General features: G+C 40.0%; 1 protein-coding gene across 3 annotated transcripts in view; it reads left to right on the forward strand.

The window, feature by feature from the left end:
* The window catches only part of LOC306648708 (zinc finger protein 223-like), a 42,947-nt gene extending 22,794 nt beyond the window's left edge, over positions 1-20,153 (forward strand). The window contains exons 3-4 of one of the 3 annotated variants that reach the window (XR_013760458.1): positions 15,569-15,651; positions 16,968-20,153. Coding sequence is in view for 2 of the 3 variants with exons in the window: in XM_079118994.1 (XP_078975120.1) it covers positions 15,569-15,651; positions 17,729-17,749 (104 nt within the window). In the remaining variant the exon portion in view is untranslated. Of the gene's footprint in view, positions 1-15,568; positions 15,652-16,104 lie in introns of all 3 variants that reach the window. The other 2 variants (XM_079118995.1, XM_079118994.1) reach the window with 2 other exon arrangements.

Consider the following 20,153-nt stretch of genomic DNA (forward strand, 5'->3'; position numbering starts at 1 on the left):
TCTGATGCTTTTCTCTTGTGGCCTTCAAAATCCTATCTTTATTTTGAATGTTACGCATTTTCATTATAATGTGCCTTGGTGTAGATCTGTTGTGATTTTGTGCATTTGGTGTTCTGTAAGCCTCTTGTATCTGATTTTCCATTTCATTCTTCAGGTTTGGGAAATTTTCTGATATTATTTCATTGAATAGGTTGTTCATTCCTTTGGTTTGTATCTCTGTGCCTTCCTCAATCCCAATAATTCTTAAATTTGGTCTTTTCATGATGTCCCATAGTTCTTGGAGATTCTGTTCATGATTTCTTACTATCTTTTCTGTTTGGGCAACTTTGTTTTCAAGATTAAATATTTTGTTTTCATTGTTTTCATTGAGGTTCTAGAAGTCTTCCAAGTGGTCTAGTCTTTTGGTGATGCTTTCCATTGAGTTTTTTGTTTGGTTTATTGTCTCCTTCATTTCAAGGATTTCTGTTTGGTTTTTTTGAGAATCTCTATCTCTTTGTTGAAATGATCTTTTGCTTCCTGTACTTGCTCTTTCAGCTTATTGGTATTATCATTCATTGCCTGCATTTGCTCTCTTATCTCATCCTTTGCTTTGTGAATCATCTTAGTCATGTATAATCTGAAGTCCTTTTCTGACATTTCTTCTAACATCTGTCCTTGGATTCTCTTAATATAGAATCTAGATTTGTTTGGATCATTTTCTTCCCTTGTTTTTTCATATTGTTCGTGTATCTTCCCCTCTAACAATGCAGATCTGGGGTATTGCAGATTTCCCCCTATAGGCTTATAGTGGCCCTATAGGTTTCCAAAACCCTTTCTTTAAGGGAGATCAATATTAGCAGTGCCCAAATCAGACACTATGCAGTCCTAGACCAAATAGCCCCTATGGGGACAATAACAAAATTGTCATAGTAAACAAAATGAGTTCAAATATTATCTTCGGTAAAACAAACAGGTTTGCAATAAGGTCTGCAGTTTCTATTGGAAGACAAAGAGGATGAAGAGGGATGCAGAATGTGGCTGTTTAATGGGATAAGAAAAGAATATACAGAAGTTCTAGAAAATAGAAAGGGTGAGAGTATAATCAAAAGAAATCGGATGTTAGCATGCAAAAAAGGGAGAAAGAGACTCTGAGGGAACAGGTAAACAAAAGGAAAAGAGAGCAAGAAAAGTAAAGAAATAAAAACTTAAATTTTTTAAAAACGAGGAAAAAAAATCTACTGTATAACATTCACATACTAATAAAACCACCCAGTGTTCAGTAGCCTGATGCATGAGAGGTACCTGACAATGAGCTTCAAGCCCCCAGCAGGCATCGCAGGATGGGATTTGCCCCACCCAAAGATCGGAACTCCAGCTTCCAGGATTATGCAAGGCCGCTCTGGCTTCTAAATGTGTTGGCAAATGGGGAGCTCCAGCTCAGGGGTGGACGTGGTCAGCTGGAGGTCCTGGAGATGGGATGCGGTTGGTCTGGCAGGGGTCCTGGAGGTCCGGTGTGTTTGTTGTGGTTGTGGCATCCTGGAGGCCGGGTGCAATCAGTCAGTCTGGGGTCCCAGTGATGGGGCGCAGTCAGTTGGTCTGGGGGTCCTGGCGGCAGGGAGCAGTCAGTTGATGTGAGGGACCCAGGGGCAGGGAGTGATCGGTTGGGCTGAGGGATCCTGGAGACTAGGCTCAGTTAGTCCGGCCAGGGGTCTCACGGCGCCTGGCTGTTGTCTCAAAATGGCGGCAGCCACGTGTAATCAAACCTGCAGGTACTGTAACAGTGAACTTCCAGGCAACAGCATGCAGCTGGTGCTCCACTGGTGGTGTGCGGTCAGTTTGCTGACTGTTGTCGGATGATCGGGAGGTGAACCTTGTGCGTTGGGTGATGGATAGGTGTAAGGCAGGCGATGGACAGGCGAGAGGCAGGCAAATGGCGGATGATAGTCGCCTGATAGTGAGCAGTCTGCACTCAAAAAAGGCGTCGATATGCTGGCAGATGCAGGTCATCACAGCAGACAAATGGGGTAAACACCAGGGGATCGATAAGTAGCAAAAACTGCCTCACCGAGAAACATATCCTCTGCTTGAAACCGGAGTTACAGAGCTACAAAGAATGCAGCCTCCCTCTAGTCCGCCATCGTGGATCTCCCTATAGTCCCCATTTATTTAATGAAACACTAATACAGTATTCATTTGAAGGTATTTTGTATTGTTAAGTTCGTAATCAATTGAGTATTAAGTATTCTACATTAAAACACCTGCAACCGCTACTTGGAAATAAATCTAACCAAGGAGGTGAAAGTCCTCTACAGTGAAAAGTATGAAACACTGAAGAAAAAAATTAAAACCTTCAAAGATCTTGGATAGGCAGAATTAATATTGTCAAAATGGCTATCTTACCAAAGCATTTTACAGATTCAGTGCAATCCCCATCGAAATACCAATGACATTTTTCACCTAAGTAGAAAAAAAAAAGTCCTAAAATTGATATGGAAGAATAAGACTCAGAATACCTAAAGCAATACTGAGCAAGAAGAGAGACCCTGGAGGCATTACAGTACCCTCACACAGCTATAGTAGCAAAACCAGCATGATACTGGCATTGCAACAGACCAAAATAAGCAAACAAACCAACCCCAATGGTATAGAATAGAAGACAAACAATCCCATGTGTAAGAATCTGATACTTAAAAAGATGCTAAAAACATATGTTGGAGAAAAGATAGCCTTTTAAACAAATGGTACTGGGAAAACTGGATAACCATAATGTAGAAGAATGAAATTAGATCCCCATCTCCTCTTGACAAAAGTTAATTCAAAATGGATCAACCACCTAAGCATTAGACTAGAAACTTTGCAATTCCTAGAAGAAAACATAGGCTCAACACTCCAATGTAGGCACAGGCACCAACTTCCTTACCAAGATCCCCTAAAGCTCAAGAAATAAAACTAAGTATGTGGTACAGAATCAAATTAAAAGTAGCTTCACAGCGAAGGAAACAGTTCAGAGTGTGAAGCTCGAGCTACAGAATGGGAGGACATCTTTTTCAGCTACTCCTTAGGGGATTAATATCGAGACAAAAAATGCAAAAATGTTACCACAAAAAAAGGCCTATTAATAAATATCCAAAGAACTAAATGGATGCTTCTCAAAAGAAGAAATCCAAATGACCAATAAATATATGAAAAAAAAATTCATGCCTAGAATTCAAGAATACGTTAATCAAAACTACATTGGGATTGCATCTCACTTCGGTTAGAATGGCAGTCACATGAGTGCAAATCATAAATGTGCTGGCAAGGATGTGGGGGAGGGGAGGTAAACTCTTGTTATGTCCTGCATAACTTGGTGAGCCTGACCAGATGAACATTCTTAAGAGTAGACCTGAAACTTCACAAAAGAAAAAGTAATACCACCTGTCTCATGGGTTAGAGTTCTAAGGTAGCCTTCCTGATGTACTACCACACACATTTTGCAATTACTTAGCCAGTTCCACAGTTGCATAAGAGAATTTCTTGGAGTTAGGGGTGTAGAACACTTGCCTAGTATGCACAAGGCCCTAGGTTGGATCCCAGCGCTACAAAAGCAAAACAAAACCACACACACACACACACACACACACACACAATGGTTTCAATAAATGTTTATTTTCTACTGCAACTGTTCCTTGGTCAAACCCTGATCAAAAATGATTTTTTTTCCAGTAGTGATTCTAGAGGAGCAGAATATTAGGAATGTTTTCTCAGTTTTCTCTGTTCTGGAATTGGATTTCTTATCTTAAAATTTGATTTATTTACTTATTTGTACTGGGGACTAAGTTTAGGAGTGTTCTATCACTGCTAAATCCCCAACTCTTATTTTTTTATATTGAGATAGGGTCTTACCAAGTTGCTAAGGCTGCCCTTCAACTTGCAAGCCTCCTGCTTCAGCCTCCTGAGTCTCTGGAGATTACAAATGTGCACCACCATTTCCAGCTGATCTTAGAAAATTTAAGAGCCCCATTTACTTTATTGGAAAAAGGATATTACATTTTTGCTAAAAGGCAATTTTACCAAGTACATATAAAAATGAGCTCCAGAGCCGTAAAATAAGTAAAGCAAATACAGAACTGAAGGGTCAGGCAGACAGTTCTATAATAATAGGGAATTTCGGGGCTGGAGTTGTGGCTCAGTGATAGAGTGCTTGCTTAGCATGTGTGAGGCACTGGGTTTAATCCTCAGCACCACATAAAAATAAATAAAGGTATTGTGTCCATCTACAACTAAAATTTTTAAAGAGTAACAGGGAATTTCAATATTCCACTTTCAAATAGATAGACTAGCCAACCCAGATCAATAAGGAAAGAACTTGAAGAACAGTATATATCAGTTGAACTCAATAGGCACATAGAGAACTCTCCACCTGACAGGACATACACTTTCTCAGTTGCACAGAGAACATTCTTGAGGATAGACTAAGAAGAAACTGAACTGAAACCCAAAAGTACTAGAGATGAGAGTAATGATAAATAAAAATAGTAAAAAAATAAATAAATAAATAAATAAAAAATAAACTAAGAGCTGGTTATTCTAAAAGATCAATCAAATTGGCAGGGTTTTTCAAGATGGTGGCCTAGAGGGTAGCTGCATTTCATGTTGCTCCAGGACTCAGGATTCAAAAGAGGAGATATTGAGAGACTTGGGACCAACTCAAAGCAACCGGGAGAGTCTCTCCCATTGGGGAGGCGTCCCGGATGGGACGGTAGTCCCGGAACGCAGGGAACTTTGTGAAGCAGAGCTGCCGGCGAGACGCCCCTCCCCCCGCTGGAGCAGTGAACTCGGACAACTGGGAGCATCGGAGAGGAGGCCGCTCAGCACAGCGCTGGGACTCGGAGCAACCACTGGGGCTCCGGTGGCTGCCCAGGGGAGGAGCGGCGAGGAGAGCTGTGTGGACTCAGAACACCGGGCCCTGCCCTGAGGAGGAGGAGGAGGAGCGTGGCCGCTTGGATTCGGAGTGACTATACCAGAGCTACAGGCAGTTGCCAGAGGAGATGCTGTGCAGCGAGCTGTTTGGACTTAGAGCGACTGCTTCTGAACCCTGGGGCCTGCCTTAAGAACGAGGAGGAGGAGGAGCGCGGCCGCTTGGATTTGGAGTGGCTATACCAGAGCTACAGGCAGTTGCCTGAGGAGGAGCCGCGTGGCGAGCTGTTTGGACTCAGACCACTTCTGAACACCGGGGCCTGCCCGGAGGAGTAGGAGGAAGAGGAGGAGGAGCGTGGCGGGTCTTTTGGACTTGCAGTGACTGCATTAGAGCTCCAGGCGGCTACTCAGAGGAGAAGGCGATTGGTGAGTGGTTTGGACTTAAAGCGACCCCTCCTGAACACAGGGGGGCTGCCTGGAGGAGGAAGAGGAACGGGGAGGGTCACTTCGACTCGGAGTGATTGATTGCCCGGGGCTACGGGTGGTTGGTGGGAGGAGGAGGCACTCAGTGAGTTGCTTGGATTCCTAGTGACTGCACCGGAATACTGGGCAGCTGTCTGGAGGAAGAGGCGTGTGGTGGGTCTCTGGGACTCAGAGCGATTGTACAGGGCCCCAGGTGGCTGCTCAGAGGAGGGGCCGCATAGCCAGGCGATTAGGTGCAGAGCAGGGTCCCACGATCTAAGAGGCTTCTTGGTGGAAGAGCCCCACAGAGACACGCTTAGGGGTGGAGCGAAGGTTCCAGGGCTGCGGGCAGATCCTCTGAGGAGGGGCAGCCTAAGGAGATTCATCTGCGAAGGGTGAGGCTCCCAGGCCCAGGAGGTAGGGCCGGGACCCTGGGAACATTGCAGAGGAAGGCAGCCCAGCCCAGGCAGTAGCTGTAAATTGAGGGGAACCTCTAGGAGGGAACTGACCAGCGAGACCTCCCCACTGGGTGAGTCTTCCCTGCCAGGTGAGGTTTCCCCACAAGGACGGTAAAACCAGAGACACAGGCCCAAATAGGCCTAGCCTCAGCCCGCAGTCTAGTTCCCCTTTGAATGACCATTGGTTAACAAGTGGAGGCACCTCTGCCCACTAACAGGGAATATACCCCATCTGAAGGCCACCACTCCTAGAGAGGCAGCTTCCTTGTGGAGCACCGCATTATCAACTTCCTCCAAGATTTCAGCCTACTGAAGGCTAAGAGGGGATATATATAGAAATCTTCAAGGACATTGTAAGTCAATAGAGGAAATCTGCAATATCTCAGCGGTCCACGGATACCTGAACAATATGAGAAAACAAGGAAAGAAAATGCTGCAAACAAATCTAGATGTTACATCAATAAAACCTAATGACAGCATGGCAGAAGAAATGACAGAAAAGGAGTTCAGAATGTACTTAATTAAAATGATCAGGGAAGCAAACGATGAGATGAAAGAGCAAATGCAGGCACTGAATGATGAGATGAAAGAGCAAATGCAGGCGTTGAATGATTGCACCAATCGACAGTTAAAAGAGCAAATACAGGAAGCAAAAGATCATTTCAATAAAGAGTTAGAGATATTGAAAAAAAACCAAACAGAAATTCTTGACATGAAGGAAACAATAAACCAAATTAAGAATTCCATAGAAAGCATATCCAGTAGGATAGAACACCTGGAAGACAGAACCTCAGATATTGAAGACAAAATATTTAACCTTGAAAACAAAGTTGAACAAACAGAGAAGATGGTAAGAAATCATGAACAGAATCTACAAGAACTATGGGATATCATGAAAAGGCCAAATTTAAGAATTATTGGGATTGAGGAAGGCCTAGAGAAACAAACCAAAAGAATGAACAATCTATTCAATGAAATAATATCAGACAATTTCCCAAATCTGCAGAATGAAATGGAAAATCAAGTTCAAGAGGCTTATAGGACTCCAAATACACAAAATTACAACAGACCCACACCAAGGCACATTATAATGAAAATACCTAACATACAAAATAAAGACAGAATTTTAAAGGCTGTGAGAGAAAAGAACCAAATTACATTTAGGGGGAAACCAATACGGATATCAGCAGATTTTTCAATCCAGACCCTAAAAGCTAGAAGGGCCTGGAACAACATTTTTCAAGCCCTGAAAGAAAATGGATGCCAACCAAGAATCTTATACCCAGCAAAACTTACCTTCAAATTTGACGATGAAATAAAATCCTTCCATGATAAACAAAAGCTAAAAGAATTTACAAAAAGAAAGCCAGCATTACAGAACATTCTCAGCAAAATATTCCATGAGGATGAGATGAAAAACAAAGAAGCAAATCAGCAAAGGGAGGAATTATCCTAAAGGAATTGTCAAATAAAGGAGGAAACAAGTTGTGTCAAACAAATAAATAAATAAAATTTTAAAAATGAACCAAATGACTGGGAAACCAAATCATATCTCAATAATAACCCTGAATGTTAATGGCCTGAATTCATCAATCAAAAGACATAGACTGGCAGATTGGATTAAAAAGAAAGATCCAACAATATGTTGCCTACAAGAGACTCACCTCATAGAAAAAGATACCCATAGACTAAAGGTGAAAGGATGGGGAAAAACATACCATGCACATGGACTCAGCAAAAAAGCTGAAGTATCCATCCTCATTTCAGATAATGTGGACTTCAAGCCAAAGTTAGTCAGAAGGGATAAAGAAGGTCATTTCATACTGCTTAAGGGAAGCATAAATCAGCAAGATATAACAATGATAAACATCTATGCCCCAAACAGTGGCTCATCCATGTATGTCAAACAAATCCTTCTCAATTTCAGAAACCAAATAGACCATAACACAATAATACTAGGTGATTTTAACACACCTCTCTCACCACTGGACAGATCTTCCAGAGAAAAATTGAACAAAGAAACCATAAATCTCAATAACACAATCAATAATTTAGACTTAATGGACATTTATAGAATATACCATCCAACCAAGAGCAAATACACTTTCTTCTCAGCAGCACATGGATCCTTCTCTAAAATAGACCATATATTATGCCACAAAGCTAATGTTAGCAAATACAAGAAGATAGAGACACTACCATGTATTGTATCAGATCATAATGGTTTGAAGTTAGAAATAAATGAAAGAGTAAAACACAGAAACTATTCCAACATCTGGAGATTAAAAAATATGCTATTATATGATGAATGGATAACAGAAGATATTAGGAAGGAAATTAAAAACTTCTTAGAGGTAAATGAGAACCAAGAAACATCATATCAAAATCTCTGGGACACTATGAAAGCAGTACTTAGAGGGAAATTTATTTCATGGAGCGCATTTAATAAAAGAAGTAAAACTCAACAAATAAACGACCTAACACTACAGCTCAAAGCCCTAGAAAAAGAAGAACAGACCAGCACCAAAAGTAGTAGAAGACAGGAAATAGTTAAACTCAGAGCTGAAATCAATGAAATTGAAACAAAAGAAACAATACAAAAAATTGACAAAATAAATAGTTGGTTCTTTGAAAAAATAAACAAAATTGATAAACCTTTAGCCACACTAACAAAGAGAAGACGAGAGAAAACCCAAATCACTAAAATTCGGAATGAACAAGGAAATATCACAACAGACACGATCGAAATACGAAACATATTTAGAAGCTATTTTGAAAATCTATACATGACATGATTATATATTTAGAGGAACCTGGAAATTCCACCAGAAAACTCTTAGAACTCATAAGTGAATTCAGTAAAGTAGCAGGTTACAAGATCAATGCTCATAAATCCAACACATTTTTATACATAAGTGATGAATCTTCAGAAAGAGAAATTAGGAAAACTACCCCATTCACAATAACCTCAAAAAAAATAAAATACTTGGGAATCAATCTCACAAAAGAGGTGAAAGACCTCTACAATGAGAACTATACAACACTAAAGAAAGACATTAAAGAACACCTTAGAAGATGGAAAGATCTTCCATGTTCTTGGATAGGAAGAATTAATATTGTCAAAATGACCATACTACCTAAAGTGCTATACAAATTCAATGCAATTCCAATTAAAATCCCAATGACATACCTTACAGAAATAGAGCAAGCAATTATGAAATTCATCTGGAAGAATAAGAAACCCAGAATAGCTAAAGCAATCCTTAGCAGGAAGAGTGAAACAGGGGGTATTGCAATACCAGATCTTCAACTCTACTACAAAGCAATAGTAAAAAAACAGCATGGTATTGGTACCAAAATAGAAAGGTAGATCAATGGTACACAATAGAGGACATGGACACAAACCCAAATAAATACAATTTTCTCATACTAGACAAAGGGGCCAAAAATATGCAATGGAGAAAAGATAGCCTCTTCAACAAATGGTGCTGGGAGAATTGGAAATCCATATGCAACAGAATGAAACTAAACCCCTATCTCTCACCATGCACGAAACTAAACTCAAAATGGATCAAGGACTTCGGAATCAGACCAGAGACCCTGCAGATTATAGAAGAAAAAGTAGGTCCAGATCTTCAACATGTCGGCTTAGGACCAGACTTCCTTAACAGGAGTCCCATAGCACAAGAAATAAAAGCAAGAATCAATAACTGGGATAGATTCAAACTAAAAAGCTTTCTCTCAGCAAAGGAAACTATCAGCAATGCGAAGAAAAAGCCTACAGAGTGGGAGAATATCTTTGCCACTCATACTTCAGATAGAGCACTAATCTCCAGAATCTATGAAGAACTCAAAAAACTCTACTCCAAGAATTCAAATAATCCAGTCGACAAATGGGCTAAGGAAATGAATAGACACTTCACAGAAGATCTACAAGCAATCAACAAACATATGGAAAAATGTTCAACATCTGTAGTAATAAGAGAAATGCAAATCAAAACCACCCTAAGATTCCATCTCACCCCAATTAGAATGGCGATTATCAAGAATACGAGCAACAACAGGTGTTGGCGAGGATGTGGGGAGAAAGGTACACTCATACACTGCTGGTGGGGCTGCAAATTAGTGCAGCCACTCTGGAAAGCAGTGTGGAGATTCCTTAGAAAACTTGGAATGGACCCTCCATTTGACCCAGCTATCCCACTCCTTGGCCTATACCCAAAGGACTTAAAATCAGCATACTACAGAGATACAGCCACATCAATGTTCATAGCTGCTCAACTCACAATAGCCAGACTGTGGAACCAACCTAGATGCCCTTCAATTGATGAGTGGATAAAGAAACTGTGGTATATATATATATATATATATATATATATATATATATATATATATATATATATACAATGGAATATTACTCAGCCATAAAGAATGATAAAATTATGGCATTTGCAGGCAAATGGATGAAATTGGAGAATATCATGCTAAGTGAGATAAGGCAATCTCAAAAAGCCAAAGGACGAATGATATCGCTAATAAGTGGATGAGGACACATAATGGGGGGGAAGGAAGGGTGAGTGTTAGGGTAGAGTTAGGGTTAGGGAGGGGGGCAAGTATGGAGGAAGGAAGTACTGTATAGAGGGAAAAGAGGGGTGGGAGGGGTGGGGGGAAGGGAAAAAATAACAGAATGAATCAAACAACATTAGCCTATATAAATTTATGATTATACAAATGGTATGCCTTTACGCCATGTACAAACAGAGAAACAACATGTATCCCATTTGTTTACAATAAAAAAGAATTAAAAATAAAATTGGCAAACCTTTAGCTAAATTGAATAAGAAAATAGAGAAGACTCAAAATCAGAAACAAAATGGGGAAATTACCACTATGTTAAAAAATATAATAAATACTATGAAAAGTTGTGTGCCAACAATTTTCGTAACCTAGATGAAATAGACAAATTCCTAGGAGCAAAATCTGGCATTACTGAATCGTGAACAAAGGAAATCTAAGTCATTACTAATAAGAGATTGCATCGGTAATTCAAAAACTTCACGGACTGGGGTTCAGGGGTAGCACTCGGTCCCATCCACAGCACTATTTAAAAATAAATAAAATGAAGGTATTGTGTCTGTGTACAACTAAAAAAATGTTAAAAACAACTCTTCACAAACAAAAGACAAGAAAGCCAATCCACGACCAGATGTTCTCTGTACTGAATTCTACCAACATTTAAGGAACATTTAACCCTGAAACTACTCAAACTCCTCCCCAGATCACATGGGCAAAGACTCTTCCTTCTCATTCTATGAGATCAGCATTACTTTATACCAAAGCTGTAGACACTAAAAGAAAATTATAGATGCACATCCCTTATGAATACTGATGCAAAAACCACAGCAAAATAGTAGAAACCCAAATTCAGCAGTATATTAAAAGGATTATACTCAGTGACCAAGCGGATTTATACCTGGTAAAGAGATTCATTTTTCAACATACAAAACCCAATACACATGTGGTGTATAGACTACATGAACAGAATGAAAAATAAAAATTGCATGATCTCAGTGAGTGCAGAAGACACACTTGACAAAATTCAGCACTGTTTCATGTTAAGGAAGACAAGTCTCAATTAACTAGGAAGAGAAGGAGACCAGCACAAATAAATGAAAGCTACATATGGAAAACTTGCAGCTTATCGTTGTATTAAATGGTGGGAGACTGAAAGTTTTTCCTCTAATGGAACACAACAAGGTTGCTCTGCTTTCTCCAAATGCTGTAAATATATAAACATTCTACCGTGGGTGCGCTGGTACATGCCTATAATCCCAGAAGTCAGGAAGCTGAGGCAGGTGAATTGCAAGTTCAAGGCCAGTCTCAGCAATTTAGCAAGAATGCTAGGCAACTTAGCAAGACCCTGTCCCAAAATAAAGAATAAATAAATACTGGGATATGGCTCAGTGGTTAAGCAATCTGGGTTCAATCCTCAGTACCCAAAAACAAGCCAAACAAAAATAAAATTCCATAAAATCCACAAGAAAAACCTAATAGGAAATCAGGACAATGAAGGATAAAAGATCAACACCTTAGAAGCAGTGGTACTGCCCCACAGGAGCAGTTAACATTTTCCATATTAATAATAAGGGAAATCTTTCCATATGTAATAGAACTTAAAAGGATACTTAGGGCCAGGCGTGGTATTTAGTACACTAAATACTATAAAACCTTACTAAACAAATTAAAGAAGACACAAAAACAATGGAAATATATTTGATGTTAACAGACTGGGAAACTCAAAGGTACCAAAATGTTAATACCACCCCAAATAATCTAGCAATTCAATGAAATACCTATAAAAACTCCAATGACCCCACCTCCCAAACTGGAAATGGAAAAATCCACTTTAACATTTATATGGAATATCAGGAACACTCTATCCCATGATGTTAGATGTGGAGTCCCCCAAAAGTTCACATGTGAGACAATCCAAGAAGATTTGGAGGAGAAATGGGTGTGTCATAGCCTTAACTTAATCATTGAATTAACCCCCTGGTGGGATTAACTGAGTAGTAACTGGAGGCAGATGGGGTGTGGCTGGAGGAAGTGATTCACTGGGGGCTTGGCTATGGGGTATATATTTGTATTTCGCCAGTGGAGTCTCTCTACTTCCTGATCACTTTATAAGCCACTTCCCTCTCACACTCTTCTGCCATGTTGCTCCTGTCACACCTGGAGCCCTGAGGAATGGAGTCGGCTTTCTGTAGACTGAGAACTCTGAAACCCTGAGTACTCAAACTCTTCCTCCTCTACAGTTGTGCTGGTCAGGTCATTTAGTTGCACCAGAGAAAATCTGACTAGATCACATGGTAATATCTTAGGCTTTATCATTTCACTTAAAAGTCTGTTCCAGGACTGGGAATGTGGTTCAGTGGAAGAGTTCCTGTTTTGCATGCACAAGGCCCTGGGTTCAAGCCCCCAACACTTCTAAAGAGTGGGGGGAGACTCTTCCATAGCAATTAAAAAAATTATTATATATATATATTTTTAGTTGTTGATGGACCTTAATTTTGTTCATTTACTTATACATGGTGCCAAGATTCAAAGCCAGTGCCTCACACATCCAGGAAAGTAATCCACCACTTAGCCACAACCCCAGGCCTCTTTTGAAGCAATTTGAAATGAAGCACTACAATCTCCAATCACCTCTTCCTGCATTTCCAGCTCATTCCCTTCAGCAATCTCATATCAATAATCTTTCACCTCTCCAATACCTGTATTCCACAATGTCACTTTGTACTGTTCATTTTACGCCCGTGAATCTTCATAACCAGCTGTATGTATCTCATTAGGAGAGCTCAGCCAACTTCCGCTTTACTCACTTCCTAGAATCCTGTGCCATGAAAATTTCTAGATAGTAGAAGCAGAGAAAGAGAGGATTGGATTTTTTAGGCTTTGTGGATGTGATGGGAATGACAAAATTTGTTTGTAATGGAGGATGCAAGCACCAGTGGACAGGGTGTATCCTAAATAAGTACAGTCACCTATTGGTATGCATCTTTTCGTGGGTTGATCGGTTACAGGACCTTGTGCAGGTACCAAAATGTTGATGTTTAAGTTTTTTATATAAAATGGCACAGTATTTGCATATAATCAATACCCACCACACATTTTATATCACTCTAAGTTACTTAATGAATACAAAGTGCTATGTAAATAATCGTTATACCATTGCTTATGAATTAACGACATGTTCAGTACAGATGCGTGCATCTGTATGTAATGTGCCCCGGCCCCTGCAGTTGTTTGAATTCATGGACATGGAACATTTGGATATGGAAGACCAACTGTACTGAGTTAAGTACATTTACTGCAATGCTATTCCCAACTCTACCTCAGGAAAAGCCTGCTGCAAAGTTCCTCAGATGTTATTACAATAATGCCAACCTTACTCTGGTTTTGGTTTTTTGAATAAATGGCAGATTTTGTAATTGAGCAAATAAACTTTAGGTGCTTTGTAAATGATCACACTCTTGGTTTGGAAGCACTGCTTTAGAGGAGTACGGTACAGGAAATGGACGTACCCTGGGAAAAGGACCCCTGACCTGTGAACTGAGTGTGATGAGAGAGGGAATTGTGGGAAGCAAATAGGGCCCAGTTCCCTGGAGTCGCAGGCGCGTACACGTAGGCAAGGATCCCGGGGAATTCTGGGAGGTGTAGTCCAGCTCTGCTGGAGTCCAGGGCGATCGGCGGAAGTTTGGAAGTGTAGTCCAGATGTTCCTTGGGGTCGCGGGCACTTTGGCTTTGGCAGGCGGTTTTGGAGAAATCTGGAGGGTCCAGACGCTCTGTGAATCGTGGACACTTTCGCTCCGGATGGTCGAGGTCACTCGCTTTCTTCGCGTGGTAGTCGGAACCAGTCCCGCGTCTCCTGGGTCCATGGGAACTTCGTGGCCCTAGGCCGGCGGCCCCAGGCGAACTGGACCCCGCTTAGCGCAAAGCAAGCCTCGACGGAGAGCGGAGGTTTCCGTACCCCTCCCCGGAGCGCGTGGCTGTCGGCGGGTCTCCGGGGCTGTGTGGTCACATTTTGCCTATTTCCTTTTGGATGTCCATTAGCTGTCAACGCCAAATGTCACCGGAACATTCCTGTAACCAGAGACAGTATTTTGGCGCTCTACGGCAAGGAAGCCCCCATACCAGGGTATTCTTGGGGTGTTAGGTCTGGAGTAGGATTTCGTAATATGCTAGGTAATATTACCATTAACCATTAAGGATATATGGGATGACTGGTAGTCGCAGATATTTGTGTTACCTGATTTGGAGTGATCCCACAGGCTTTCTTTTTTATTCTTGACATTTTTTGAAGAGTACAACCAAGTTATTTTGGGGAAAAACATTCATTCCCGATGTGCTTGGTATATTTCACACTCTGGGTCAATGGAGGAGATGTGACCACATAAGTGGGGAAATGACCTTTTCATGGCAACCTAATGGACCAGATGTCAGTTTGTCCCTTTATTGATCAGGTTAACTTTGGTCGTTTGGCTAAGGTGATGTCTGTCATGTTTCTTCATTGTAAAGATACTATGTTTTGTAATTGATCAAATTTTTATGGGGAGATATATTTATTAGTGGGTTTTTTACTGTAAAAATGTTTTTCATCATTTGTTTATTCATTTATAAGAATATAAAATCAGTGTGGACTTGGACTTGTCATTTCAGTGATGTGTAGATTAATACTTCTTACTAACTTTATTGAAGTATATTTTATAAATCATATAATCTAGCCACTTCAGTTGTACAAAGAATGATTCTTAGGAATTTTGCTAAGTGGTTTAACCATTGCCATAATTCAGTTTAGAACATTTTCATCCCCACTGTTGGACTCCTTGGGCCCACTTTTAGTTAATTCTTATTCTTAGCCCAGATCAACAGCACCCACTAACTTGCTTTCTATAGAAAGCATTTGCTTATTCTGGATATTTCATAGGAATAGAAACATTCAATATGTGCTCTGTAGTGACTGACTTCTTTCACTTAGCGTAATGTCCTCAGGGTTCATCAATGTTGCAGCTTATGGCAGTGACCCATTACTTTTAGTTTCCAGTAACGTTTCATTGTGTATATAATTTTGTTTATGTTTGCTCATAGGAGGGCATTTTTGTTGTTTGGTTTTGCGTTCATGGATAATGCTGCTGAGAGCATTCATGTGCTAATTCACTATTTGGGTCCCGGCCACCCTTTCATGTCTTATTTTCTGTGGCACTTTCCAGGCACAGTTCTGCTTTCCTGGGATCTGCATGCCTTAGGACTCTGCATATTTCCAGGAGGAGGAGGAAACATGGTCACATTGGAGGTAAATTTTGCCTTTCTCACTGTTAAAATTCCGTCTCACTACTCAGATTGTCAGGTTTTCTTTCTTGGGAAGACTCAGAATAGGGATTTGAAGACATTGTGTGTGCTGTGGACTTTCTTTAACCCATTTGAGTTGACTCTGATTTTTATTTTTATTTTTTTTGTGTTGTGGTGCAGATGAGGCAAGCACTCTACCAAGTTATATCCCCAGCGCTGTCTTTGTTTTTAGTTCTTGTTTTCTTTTATTATTTCCTATTATATATAATAGAAACATCAGTAGGAGTGAATAGTTCTTTCACTTAACCCCTCCGCTCCTTACAAACTAACTTTTAAGTTTTTCTCATATTCTTTTTCTCACATGCATTCATAACTGTTCATGATCTATATTTCATTTTAAATTGTGATTAAAAAATTTTATCTATTCTTTTTTTTTTTTTTTCCTTCCTTTGTGCAGCTGGGGAGTGAACCTTGAACCCAGGGCCTTTTGCATGGTAGGCAAGTGCTTTACCACAGAGCTACATCCCCAGCCCATGATTTTAATAATTTAATACTAAATAATATCCCTTTTATGTTATGCGATAGTCCCACTGGATTGATTTACCTCTTTATTTTTAACTATTTCCTTCCTGTATATATATTTACTTTATGAAGAAACAGTTTGACCCATGTAGCTCTCCTTTAAGATGTCCAGTGATACTAGGAGACTGGCCAGTCCCATGTGTTTTTTACTGCATTTACTCAGGGTAGCAAAAGGAAGAGATTCTAACAAACTTGTGATATTTGAAGAACCTGCTCAGGTTCACTCAGGAGATCGAGGCCAGGAACATGGCTCATCCATTCTATCTAAGCGAAAGTAGAAATGAGGAAAGAGAAGCATTTCTACTTGAGAGACCTGTGCCCTGTGATGTGGGTGTCTGCAGTGCCCTGCTTAGTGGAGATAACCACAGATGGCACTGCTCCCATGCTGAAGCCCCTCCTCAAGGTGACCTCTTCTCTGCCTGACATGCCACCATCTCAGGTGCCCTGAAATGTTCAGCACTCCAGTTTATAAGACCAGCAGTTAGCAGAGTTGTTATATAAAAAAAAGTTACCTTACACAGAATTACCAGAAGACACACATACCAGGTGCACTAAAAAAAAAAAAAAAAACCCAAAATTGGTAATAGGAGTGTTAGCCATGTGAAGAGGCAAGTTCAAAAGAAGTAGAGATGGTCAATAGATATTTGAAAAGGTGATGGTATTCATTTTTTAAAAATAATCTGTTTTAGTTGTAGGTGGAAACAATACCTTTATTTTTATTTTTATGTGGTGCTGAAGATCAAACCCAGGGCCTCACGCATGCCAGGTGAGTGTTCCACCACTGAGCCCCAGCCCCAGCCCATGGTACTCATTTTTAATCAAGTCAGTGAGAGTAATATAATAAATTGTTCTTCCTAATCAGATTGCCCAAGCCATTGGAAAGTTTATAACCTGCTCTCAGCCATTATATGGAGAATCAGGACATTTGTATTCTCTCAAAAAGAATGGGGTAGGTAGGAGCTAAGATGGGAAGAAACCATGACATTATATGATCATAAATTTTGAGTGTACTTACATTTTGATGTTCTAATTTTTATTTGCAATTATTAAGTAGGCATGAATGTAAGATTTGGTAAAACAATGTTCCCTGCAGGATTGGTGATGATGAAAAAATGTGTAAAATTAAATTTTCATTATTTAGCATCCAGAAGTTGTGTGTAAGAGGAGGAAAGTAGGTGTCATCAAGTATTTTCAATTTCTAAATGTTTCTGGGGCAATTGGTAATATTTACCAAAAGTTAAAATGTGTAGCCCAGGATACATCATTTAGAGTTGTAGAGTGTTGCTTAGAATCAATGAGGGCACAAAGTAAAAGGACAAGGACTGCTGTCATTCTATACTATTGGCAAGACTGAGAAAAATCAGTGTGTAACATTGACAAAACAGAAGGAGAAGAGATGGGAAATCTACAAATTTATTTAAGTTCCTCAAAATTTGGACCAAAGTCCTACTCATACTCCAGATATTCTCATGTTATCTCTCTTCAAATGGACTCAATAGGATGGAGGTTGGTGTGTGTGATATTGTAGGAGGCAGTGACATTCAAGGACGTGGCTGTGATCTTCAGTAAGAAGAAGCTTGGGCTGCTGGACCCTGCCCAGAGGAAGCTGTACTGAGATGTGATGCTGGAGAATTTCAGGAACCTGCCTTCCTTGGGTGAGGACATGAACCCTCTGACACTAAATATTAGTCCCATAGAGTACCTTTGTGTCCTCAGTGTAAGGCTTTGGATATCTTGAATTGGTCTCCCACAAAGGTGGACCTCCCTGATATTCCTATCAGTAATTTTTAGTGAAATAAGGTAGAAGATATCAGAGTTTGTTAGGGGGAATGGAATATATTGCAGCAAAAACTCAGGCTAATTATGTGAGCTTTAATAAAAACACTTGGGTTAGGGGTTGTTTTTTATAGTCCATATTAATGTGTATGCTTCTGGGTCTTGAAATACTGTATTTCTTCAATAAACCATTTTTTAAAATGTTTGAAAAATTCTGCTTTTGATTAGTTGATCAGTATGTAGTAAGAATCCAAATTTCCATTAAATTGTTTTAAACGTGACTTTGCATGTTCACAGGGTGTCACCCCTTTAAACATAACATATTCCACTTAGAAAAGGAAAAAAAAAAGCCTGATACGATTAAGACAGCAACTCAAAGAGTAGAGAAATCAGGTGAGGACCAAGTGACTGGGAGTCCTTATAGATGTCTGGCCACCTGTTAATCTCTTTCTACTCCCATTGCTGTCATGTGTTTCCAAATTGCCAGATCTCTTCCCTGGATTGTCACAACAGTCTTTGTACTGGTCACCTTTGTCCTTCTCCCCCCACCTTTGAGTGTAAGGTCTGTTCTGTGTATTACAGCCAAAGTGACCCTTTGGAAATGTAAACCAGATTGTCTTTCAAAAGGGTTCAAGTGTTTGTAATAGTTGCCAACTCATTTAATATCTTTCTTTTTAAAATTTTTTTTTAGTTGTTGGTGGATCTTTTTATTTCCTTATATGTGGTGCTGAGTATCGAACTCAGGGCCTCACACATCCTAGGCAAGTGCTCTAGCATTGAGCCACAACTCCAGCCTCCATATTAATATCTTTCAACATGAAAACATAATTAGGTTTATATGTTGCAGAATAACCAGGTGTACTTTTGAATATGCAAATATAAATATCTTCAGGTATTTGCTAATTTGGACATATAACATGAGCTCAAACAGCAAAGTATTTGCTTATTTTACTTCTTTAAAGTTCTTTTGTTTCATATTTTATTATTCACATGATTTTTATATCTGTATAATTTATTGACAATATCACATACCATCCAAGATTCTACACTGACTTTGAAATTGAATAGAAATGGCAATAGATTAATGGTTTGAATCATAGTGTCAGTTTTTAAAAAATTAACTTCTAACATAACTAATGTAGGAGACTTGGTGTGGTCTTATTAATACTTGGTGGGGTGGGTGCTGGCACAGTGATGCACACCTGTAAGCCTAGCTGCTTGGGAGACTAAGGTAGGATAATTACATATTTGAGGCCACTTTGGGCAACTTTCTCAGAATATAAAATAAAAAGGGCTGGGGGATGTAGCTCAATGGTAATCCCCAGTACCAAAAAAACCAAAAACAACTTAGTGGGTAGTAGCCAACTAGACCATGTTTTGGTTTCTTTGGGCAGGCAAACCAGAGAATATGATATACAATGGAAAAGAAAAACCAAACCTCCAGATTCATTAAATCTCACTGTTTCCTAAATGTGATCTCTTGAAAACTTTAAACAGAGCCTTTAGTTATCCACATCTGTGAATTCTCTGTCCTTACAGCAGACAAGATCCAAAGTGAGATGGAGACTATTTCAGAAGCAGGACCACACAAAAAGTTGTCATGTTGGCAAATGTGGCAACACATTGTGAGTGACTTAATCAGATGTCAAAACTCCATGATAAATAGCTTTCAGTTCCCCATAGAAGGTGACCCACCCCATCAGGTTGGAGCAGGACTGCCTGTAACTCACACAGGCCAGAAGCTTGACCAATATCATGAGTTTAAAGAGTCCTCCAGTGATGTCTCCAGCTTTGACATTCATCAACTGTTACACTCAGGAGGGAAGTCTCATAGATGTCTTGAGTGTGGGAAAAACTTCTGTTACAGCGCAGGTCTTCGTATTCAGCAGAGAGTTCACATGGGAGAGAAACACTACATGTGTGATGTATGTGGAAAGGAATTCAATCAGAGGTCCCGCCTACAAACTCATCAGAAAGTGCACACTCTAAAGAAACCATTCAAGTGTGAGCAGTGTGGGAAAGGCTTCCCTCACAGATCAACACTCAGTGCTCATTGCAGAGTCCACACAGGGGAGAAACCTCACATTTGTGAGGATGTGGGTGGGCCTTCATTCATGCTTTGCATCTTCAGAAACATCAGATAATCCA

This window comes from Sciurus vulgaris (genome assembly GCF_902686455.1).
Source record: "Sciurus vulgaris genome assembly, chromosome: 17".
In the NCBI taxonomy this organism is placed as follows: domain Eukaryota; kingdom Metazoa; phylum Chordata; class Mammalia; order Rodentia; family Sciuridae; genus Sciurus; species Sciurus vulgaris.